Source organism: Centropristis striata, chromosome 23 (assembly GCF_030273125.1).
Source record: "Centropristis striata isolate RG_2023a ecotype Rhode Island chromosome 23, C.striata_1.0, whole genome shotgun sequence".
Classification (NCBI taxonomy): Eukaryota; Metazoa; Chordata; class Actinopteri; order Perciformes; family Serranidae; genus Centropristis; species Centropristis striata.
The window spans coordinates 13,439,192-13,448,521 of NC_081539.1; the positions used below are offsets into that span (position 1 = coordinate 13,439,192).

Consider the following 9,330-nt stretch of genomic DNA (forward strand, 5'->3'; position numbering starts at 1 on the left):
GCAAATAATCTAGACATCTAAACAAAAAAACAAAAATGTAAAAGCTGATTGGAAGGCATGGCTATAATCTAGATATGGGAAAAAATGAACAAAATTACACATAAATAAATAAATACAATTTAAAAAGCTGTTTGTTAGGCGCAGCTTTTATCTAGACATGGAAAAAATTAAACAAAATTATAAATAAATAAATGAATAAAAATGTAAAAGCTGTTTGGAAGGCGTGGCTTTTATCTAGACATGGAAAAAAAAGTAAACAAAAAGAAAACAAATGAAGAAAATAAATAAATAAATAAAACAGCTGTTCGGAAGGCGCGGCTGGGTGAGCCCTGATCACGTGGCTACTTTGACGTCACCTCAGAGTCTCTTCCGGGTGTTTCCGTCAGCTGCTGTTGAGAGCGAGCTAACGCTTTTCCTGAAGTTTTTAAGCCTTAATTTTTGTTTGTTTTTTTGCCAAAATGAACCGAATATTTGGCAGGGGAAAACCCAAAGGTCCCCCGCCGAACCTATCGGACTGCATAGGAAGCGTAAGTATGATCCAGAATTAACTTTTTAAACGCTGTCTCGAACAAAGTAAACAACGGCGGACCCTTCCAGCTAACTGTTAGCTAACTGTTAGCTGACTTTTTATGACCAGAAAACCAGCCAACTGTTGCCATATTTAATGGCCATACTGTCATTTGACACAACCTTAATATTTGGTAGTTGTTGCACGATTGATAGCAGCCTGGAGTAACCCATCGAGCGTTTTTATCTAACAATGTATTGACAGTTTCGATCGATAAATATGGTGCCTGAACAAGACAAACGGCTCTTGTGTTCAGGTAATGAATCAGCATTATGCCATTCTGAGTATGATGTCAACGTCTCGTTGTTGAATAATTTCCTATAACAAACATGATTTAATATTGTAATGAAAGCTATGGTCAGAGGTGGAATCTAACTCACTCAAGTACTGCACTTAACTACATCTTTGAGGTACTTTACTTATGTAACGTTATACTCGGGAGAGTTTTAACTTTATTTTTTGACTTAACTTTCATTGAGTTTTCACACCATTTACTTTTGTACTTGACTGATTGTGTGTATTTCATTCTGCTGAAGTTGTGGTTTCCTGTTTCCTGCTGTTATGGACAGAAATAAAACATTAATTGATTAAGGTAATAGGATATGGACTTTGAAATCCCACCCCTATTAGTGTTTACTCTATATTTACTCCCTGTGTTCTGTTAGATATAGTAGATATATAATTTAAATGTTATGTACATGCATGTTTTGTGTAACTTTATACTTCTACTCCACTACATTTTAGAAGCAGATATTGTGCTAAACTACATTTAGCTGACAGCTTTAGTTACTTTTTAGGTCAAGATATTAGTATTATGCTTTTATTTAAGTAAAACATCTGAATAATTCTTGTGGTCTGTCCCATTTAATGAAAAGTCACCTGCAAGTTGAAGAAGCAGTGATGATAAAACCACTTTTTTTTTTATTACCATGTAGATTCTTTATTACCAGTGAGATTAAATAAATAATATCAATCTACTCCGCTACTTATTGGATGAGAATTTAAATACATATTCTGTAGACCTACTCAAATCAGCAAATAAAAATGTTTTTGTCTAGGTGTCATAATCAATTTATTGATTTTATATGTCAAACTTTACTTGCATAAATGCAAAAAAATAGGAAAAACATTCATATAAAATTACTTAAAAATCTGGATTCAGACATTATAATAACACTCTCAAACTTATACAACATAGTAAAACTTGAAGCTTTACCATGAACTCCTTCAAGAAGAGTAATGTTTGTTTGGATTCTCTCGTAATTTTACATTATTGAGGTTTTATTTATCCCAGTTTTTATAATAATTATCATTATTACTTTTATTTATTTAAAGTCATATTTGTGTTTTTTTCTGTACCATTATGTTGAACATGGGGGGGGGTACAACAGAAACCAAGATGCTCTCTCAGTGAAATGCCTGACATCAACCAGTTATACAGGTTTTTTGTTAGGACTGAGCTATTGTTAGCTAACTGGGGTGGAGGAAGAAGAGAGGATGTGTTTTGTAATGGTACTCATTAGCCTCAACTGAGCTACTGTGGATCTATGTACATAAAGAGAAAGCCTTCTATGCAATTGATCAGTTATGCATATTCTGAAAGTTATTGATCAGAAGTTGATGTCCTTATCTGTGTTTTTTTTACTTGAAGGTTGATTCTCGTGCAGAGTCAGTTGACAAGAAGATTGCCAGACTAGATGTTGAACTTGCGAAATACAAGGACCAGATGAAAAAGATGAGAGATGGGCCCTCAAAGGTGAGATTTATTGTCCAGTGCTGCTTTAAAACAAAGAACAAAAATGGGATCTCGTTTTCTTCTTCTGAAATGCTAAATGTGGCTGCACCAACAGATAGTTCCTGATATAACAAGAACGATCTCAATATTCAATATGTATATTTTGAAAATGTTTTGCATTGATCATCAGTTGGTATATTTTTTAAAGTATTTTCAAACTTTTTTACATTTACCAGAACATGGTCAAGCAAAAGGCTATGAGAGTTCTGAAGCAGAAGCGAATGTAAGTACTTTTATTTCCCCCCAAAAGTAACCTTAAAGGCTTGAAATGTTTTACTTATCACCCACAGTTATTCTCTACGTCAAATGCTGTGAAAGTCTAACTTCATAAAATATTTATATCTTCCAGGTATGAGGGCCAGAGAGACAACCTCATGCAGCAGTCGTTCAACATGGAACAAGCAAACTACACAATCCAGACCCTTAAAGACACTAAAACCACGGTAAGAGAGTAAATTATCTGCCAGAAAGACATTCACCAAAGTAACTGTGGCTTTCTGCTAATATTTGCTTTTTCCTTTTTAGGTTGATGCCATGAAGACCGGTCTCAAAGACATGAAGAAAGCCTACAAGCATGTGAAAATTGATCAGATTGAGGTATTTGTTTTTTGACTACATATTTACTCTGATAGGAGGGCCATAATAGCTTTCTGATGTTGGTTATATCCAAGATAAATGATATCAGCAGATAAGATGGTGTCACAATAAATAATTATGGATATATTAAAGGACAACACAAGGTCACAACCAAAACATTTTGTTGTTAGTTAAGTTGTGAAGTTGGGACAGTGTGTGGGACCTTTATTAAGCTTTCTACGGCCTCCAGCACTACATGGAAGTCTTTCTAACATAGCAGATAGATTAAATGCAGACGCCTGAACAGTTTTTGTTTTTTTTTACTATTCAGGATCTTCAAGATGATCTCTCCGACATGATGGAGGATGCCAATGACATTCAGGAGGCTCTGGGAAGAAGCTATGGCACACCTGACATCGATGAAGCTGACTTGGAAGCAGGTCAGTAAAAATACTTTCAGGATGCCAGGATTTTTTTTTTCAATATCATATTTAGTATAACTCTAACTTGCATAATTTTCCAATGATGATTAATTGCTTGTTACCCATAAAACAAATATAGCCATATATGAAATATGACCTGGATGTTTTGTAATGATTGGACAAGCAGTTTCTGCTCTATAGTGCAATTTGCATAATGCCAAGTCCTTGTTTTTGCATTTGTAGCACCTCCTAGTGGTCTTTTTGAATGCTTTAAGGGTACATTTCAGGGACAACCTCGATTTCATAAAAATTAGGAACTTGTGAAAAAATAAATTAAAAAAGAATGCACCAAATTGAGAATTTAGTCTATATTTTAAAATAACAAAACAATCAGTTTGACCATAATATACTTTTTTAAAAAGTTTTTTTAATTGAATACGTCAAAACTGTTAAGCTGTTTTATTTTGTTATAAGATTCACAATTCACTTTTGTCATTTTCACACACAAAAGAAACAAAATACTGTTTTTCCCCAGCTCCAATCAGTCCATTAAAAAGACAGTAATACATATTTTAAATAGTCCATCCCTAAAATTTAAATAAAAACATTCCAGACACAGTTAAGTAGCAGAGCAGACACATTAAAAACGATAGTCGGCAGCAGAAGAAAAGCGCCCAAACTTTTTTTGAATTAGAGATGCACTCATGTAGCAATATCCTGTACGTTTCAAGATGATTGAGCCAATGGTTGTGGAATTATGTCTATTAATGTGCTGAGCCACACCCTTCTAAAAGGTATAATGATCAATAGCTTCATGCTTGAACCCCTGAATGTGTTGTTGCTAATGAATGCCATTTGCTGATACCTTGAACTGTTTTTTTTGTCCACAGAGCTGGATGCTTTGGGAGACGAGTTCCTTATGGATGACGACAGCTCCTACCTGGATGAGGCTTCAGCTCCTTCCATCCCAGAGGGCGTGCCCGGCGAAAAGTCCATTAACAGGGTACCTCAGTTTTAGGATTTTCCATTTTTTGTGTGTTTTCTTATTAGTTTAAAGAGCTTTTTCAAAAATGAAATTTTTTGTGTTTCAGGATGGAGTCCTGGTGGACGAGTTTGGCCTTCCTCAGATTCCTGCTACATAAAGGAAGCATCAGACTGCTTGTGCTAGTTTTACATGTATCATAGCCTTTTTGTATTTATCCAACTGACACTCCAGGCCAAAGCATCTTCTCTCCAATGAATGACAACTTAAAATCAGGTATATCTTTAATTAGAAGTTGGGATTATTATTCAGAGTGAGCTCATATCATATGTATCTGAGGTGATTGTTTGAATTGGGATTCTCTTAACTTTGTACAGTTTCTGCCAAGAACAAAATAAATTATATTTTTCAAACAATACACTGAAGTCAATCAAAAGTAATTTGTAAAAAAAAGTCACTTTGTCAAATAAAACATTTTGAAATGCATTATCAATAACTTAAACATGATTTTTTTTCCACATTTATTTGAAAAAATAAATATAGATTTCTTTAAGCAAAGCTCATCAAAAGTAAAGACGCATGATGTCACAGAATAGTCAATCATCACCAGCTCAGCCTGAAAGTGTGAGGGAAGATTTTTTGATGCAGATACTGCACAACACTGGCTTTGGTTTTCAGTTCTTCAAGTTCATAGTAAGGAATCTAGAAAAAAAACAAAAGAAATTGCATCAGTCATTTTATAAAAACAAAAGCTTGATGAGTAAAACATTCAGAAAGTCCTGTGATTATTATATTTTATGCAACATTTTGCAATAAACAATGTGAGTAGATCAAAGTCTGGAAGAAAAAAAACATTTACCGGTAATTTAAAAAAAAGTATCATTTAGACTATAAATCTTCCTTCTTGGGGAAAAATCTTTGGCACACAATTTTTAAATGCAGGGTCAATAAACTTTTACATGTGATAGAACAATAGTAATACTGCACAAAAATCTAAATCTGGCTGCAATAAAGATAATATTTTATCTTAAAATTTATCAATATTTAAGATAATATTGAAAACTGAAGATCATTTCGATGAATGTGGTTTCTTTTTACATGAACACATGATAAAAGTTATCCTGAGGATATCCTGGATATTCACTACAAATTTCCACACACTCCAGGGAAGAATAAACAATTGGTGAAGCCCAGAATACACAATCATGATTTAAAAACTAATATTTTACTCAGTGGGCCAAACTTTAAAAACAGTCATATTTTAAAATAAGTATCTGGAGAAGAGCTATGATTTTGCAAGGTCTTATACTTTAATATAAGTTTTCACTTTTTTCTTCTGAGAAATCCATGACACAAACAGGAGGTCTGGTGAGTTTTGTTATGGAATGGCGTCTTACCTGAACAACTTCATATCCCAGAAGCCTCAGGTGTCGCTGCTTGATGGCCTCTTTTCCAAGTAGCTGCCTGGTGTTTGAAGTGAACCTATTTTGTCCGTCAATACAAAGGGCTATCCTGCAACACATTGAACGACCCAGTACACTGTGTTTAAACACAAAATTTACTTTTGCACATCTAAATGTAGAAACCTTGTATAGGACATAAAAATACCTTTTGGATACATCATTACTGGTGGCAGGCACTACATAACCCTCTTCATCCAGTTTTATCTCCACTTCTACAAGAACATAAACATGTTAGGCCTTTGTAGGCAGAATACAGGAAACATTAAGGAGATAAGCAGCTGTTATGTTACCGAGTGTGTAGCAGTATGGCGTCAGAACTTTTTCTTCAAAGTATGAATGATCCCCGAACAAATCCCCCAGTCCATGTTTCACACAGTTGTACAGATGTATGTCCACCGGCGTCTCCAGAGAGCGTCCAGGCATTAAGAAAGAGCTGATGCGGTACTTGGGATCGAGCCTGGGACCCTGAAGGTGTGAAAAAAACACAAATACATTCACACTGCATCAAAACGTAATACGACTGTAAATGCTACTACTATATCCACCCTACAACCTAATTTTTAATTGGAAGTACATTTTACCAAAACGACAACGTATTTCAAAGAAGTGGAGTCCGATGTTAAAGATCTGTTTAGTAGTTTTTGTGCAGTTTCTTTCATTTATTTTTATAATATTTTTTTTTATTTCAGTAAAATTATATTTTAAGTTCAAGAAATGTTAAAATGTTTAGTAAGATGGTATGTATTCAAGTTTGTGCCTGTACATTAGTGGGTTTGGTTCATGTTTTACCTCATAAGAAGGACACTCCAATTTCAAGGTCATGTAGAGCTGGACCAGCTGGGCCATGATGAACGAGTCTATTCCTGTGCCCTGCGCTGAAACAGTCAAAATACATTTTTGTATTAGTCAATCGTATAGCCCAACTCCACAAATGTGTTTTGAGGGGGAAAAAATCCCCAAATAGTAGAGAATAGCCCAGCATTATAAATATACAGTGTGGACAATCAGGATGACAAACTTATGCAGGATAAACACCTACAACAATGTCAACAGACAGTTATTCTTGTCAACAATGCATTCATGGAAAGGTCGTACACATTGCAGGTGTTTTAAGTTTTACCTTGCAGTTGCTGTAGGAAGTAACTGCTGAAAACTTTGGGGGCAAAGTTAACAGGGAAACTCTCCACCAGGGTGCAGGAGTGGAGCAGGTTGAGCAGTGCCCTGGGCTGGAATTCTGAAAAGCGTGTGTGCAAGATAGTTTCAACCTTCTCGAACAGCTCCCCAGCGTTGGGAGGACGGTAGCCAAGCTTTCCAAAGGCCATGATCTGCCTGGCCACCTGGCTGGTGTGGTAGTCGTCCGCTCTGTACACAAAGCTCTCTGCAACAGCATCCATCACAGTCGGAGACAGAATATTCCTCCGGCCAAAGAACTGCATCACCCTTGTAAGTGTCTCTGGGTGGGAAGTGAAGGCCATTGTGGGCACATGCTTCTCCATCGCCTCCACAAAGTTGTGATTACTGTGACCAAAGTGTATTAGGGCCCCAAGCACAATAGTGAGTTGATGATCAGCGAAGTGAGGTACATGTCTTGCAGCCTGCTTACACAGATTGATCACAAGAGGCTTGGCCTGCTTCTGGTTCAAGCCCACAAGAGGCTTGGCCTGCTTCTGGTTCAAGCTCGCAAGAGCACCAAGCACACAGCTGACAGCAGGGGCATCCATGTGGGAGGTGACTGTCACAGCGTGGGTGTGCATGGCATTCAGCAGGTCCCTGTATTTTCCATCTTCCAGCATGGCCTCTTGCAGAAATCTATATGCAGCACTGAGTTCTGCAAGGCGCCACTGGTCTGGCTTCTGCTTCTGCATTTGCTCCATCACCTGCTTTATCATCAAACTGCCAGGACCCTCCATAGCCAGCATCGCCAGGCCCAGGGTACACAGCTGCCCTACACTCATCTGGCCTTTGGCCAACCTCTCCTTGCTCTCAGACACCAGTCGCACCATCAGTGTGCTCGAAGGATCCAAGAAGAGGCGAGTGCAAGCCAGGAGAGCTGACACCAGCCCACCATCTGTCAGCCACCCAGAGTCCTGCTGCAGCTGGAAGCACAGAGCTCTGAGCTCTGCCGACTCCAGCACTGTTGGGTCCTTCAGACCGTTCTCCTTCTGCTCCAGGTCGGCCACACGGTGAAGTACTGCAGCAGCCATGGTGTCAGACATCATCTCCACTGTGCGCAGCAGTGGGAAGACCTGCAGGGATGAGGAACATCTCTCTAGATGCTGTTGGAAAGCCTGCTCCTCTTCAGCTGTGGGTCGGCGCAGCTGGCTCAAACGGAACCGAGGCCCCGAGTCTCTGTGGAGTCCAACAGAGCTGCTGGCGACGAAGGACGGCTCCCTAACGATGGTGACCAGGCTCCTTACCTCGAAGCCCGAATGGAGCTTTTTGCAGCCCTTTCTCTGAATGCAGCCACCGACAGAGCCACGCGGGCAGGCTACACATGAGGGCTGACCTTCGCTGCTTGTAGTCAGAGCTCTGGTGGTTCGGACGAGTCCAACACGGGGGTAACGTTGAATCCGAAACTGCTCGAGCAGCGGAAATCTCTGGATCAGCCTCAGAGCCATGACCCTGCATCAGGACACCTCAGACCCAGCTGAAACCAAGTATAAAACAAAAACTTAAAAAACAAGGTACGTTTTAAGTAATTAAATGAGGACAACACATAATTTTCAACTACACCGGAGAACAGACTGCTAGCAATGAGAGTACTCAGCTCCCTTTTATGTTACTCTTCTGTTAACTAACCAACCTTGAGGTTGCTGTTAGCTAACGTTAGCCACTTAGCCGCTAGCTTCCTGGCTAGTCTAGAGTCGCAGTACTTTCATTGACGTTTGAACACTGGCACTTTGGCTAAAAGTGAGGAGTTATCAACAAACGATACGAGGAAACCGGTGAAATTAATACCTGGAAATTTCGAAGACGACACAGGGTCTCAGGATCCAGTGACAGCTAAGATGTTTATCCAGCGTGTCTCTGTAAGGACGGTGAGGCGTTCAAGGCCCCTAGTTATTCGAATAATTAAGTATCATGATGAAAATGCAAATTTTCAGCTGCTGTCTTGGAATTTGTTTTAGTGAGAATATAATCTCACAACGCTACAGAAATATTGCTTACAAAAAAGCAACGCAATTCTTCCACGGACGGGTACGGAGGAAAAGCTTTAGAGGCGTTTTCTTCTCAATAACTTGGCTGTACCATACTAACCGTTAACATAAAATAAACCACATCCATGATCTTCCCATCTCAAATGTTATGTAACAATGACCTGGCATATCACAGGTTAATTTAATACGAACACCACATTCTTAATCTCTTAACCTTGGATTGAATTTATTCGCCTCTGTGTATTCCCTACATTTATAAACAGCATTTGAAAGCAGCACCGCTTGAAACTTTCATTCAGACGTCAGAGGGCGTAACCCCAGACCTAACCCATTTTATAACCCTAATGCAATACACCGTATACAGTC

General features: G+C 38.5%; 2 protein-coding genes across 3 annotated transcripts; one reads left to right on the top strand and one right to left on the bottom strand.

Annotated features, from left to right (window-relative positions):
* The first annotated feature begins 368 nt into the window (after positions 1-368).
* chmp5b (charged multivesicular body protein 5b) lies at positions 369-4,761 on the top strand. Its single transcript, XM_059327192.1, has 8 exons — positions 369-527; positions 2,220-2,324; positions 2,540-2,586; positions 2,713-2,806; positions 2,889-2,960; positions 3,271-3,379; positions 4,252-4,364; positions 4,453-4,761. The coding sequence occupies exons 1-8, from the start codon at positions 459-461 to the stop codon at positions 4,501-4,503; spliced, it is 660 nt and encodes a 219-aa protein (XP_059183175.1). The 5' UTR covers positions 369-458; the 3' UTR covers positions 4,504-4,761.
* Positions 4,762-4,875: 114 nt separating this feature from the next.
* fastkd3 (FAST kinase domains 3) lies at positions 4,876-9,096 on the bottom strand. 2 transcript variants are annotated; one of them, XM_059327190.1, is made up of 7 exons: positions 8,765-9,096; positions 6,927-8,453; positions 6,596-6,681; positions 6,097-6,271; positions 5,952-6,018; positions 5,741-5,855; positions 4,876-5,045 (listed from the first exon to the last, which is right to left on the bottom strand). In XM_059327190.1, the coding sequence occupies exons 2-7, from the start codon at positions 8,422-8,424 to the stop codon at positions 4,947-4,949; spliced, it is 2,040 nt and encodes a 679-aa protein (XP_059183173.1). In that variant the 5' UTR covers positions 8,425-8,453; positions 8,765-9,096; the 3' UTR covers positions 4,876-4,946. The 2 variants fall into 2 exon arrangements, with proteins under 2 accessions (XP_059183173.1, XP_059183174.1); XM_059327191.1 differs by lacking the exon at positions 8,765-9,096 and adding an exon at positions 8,610-8,744.
* Positions 9,097-9,330: the final 234 nt, after the last annotated feature.

Excerpts from the sequence above, each read along its gene's own strand:
- chmp5b (XM_059327192.1), top strand. The coding sequence starts at position 459 with ATGAACCGAATATTTGGCAGGGGAAAACCCAAAGGTCCCCCGCCGAAC. Across the intron at positions 528-2,219 it reads TATCGGACTGCATAGGAAGC|GTTGATTCTCGTGCAGAGTC; the intron begins GTAAGTATGATC and ends TTTTACTTGAAG. Across the intron at positions 2,325-2,539 it reads TGAGAGATGGGCCCTCAAAG|AACATGGTCAAGCAAAAGGC; the intron begins GTGAGATTTATT and ends TACATTTACCAG.
- fastkd3 (XM_059327190.1), bottom strand. The coding sequence starts at position 8,424 with ATGGCTCTGAGGCTGATCCAGAGATTTCCGCTGCTCGAGCAGTTTCGG. Across the intron at positions 6,682-6,926 it reads CTTCCTACAGCAACTGCAAG|CGCAGGGCACAGGAATAGAC; the intron begins GTAAAACTTAAA and ends TGACTGTTTCAG. Across the intron at positions 6,019-6,096 it reads GCCATACTGCTACACACTCG|AAGTGGAGATAAAACTGGAT; the intron begins GTAACATAACAG and ends ATGTTCTTGTAG.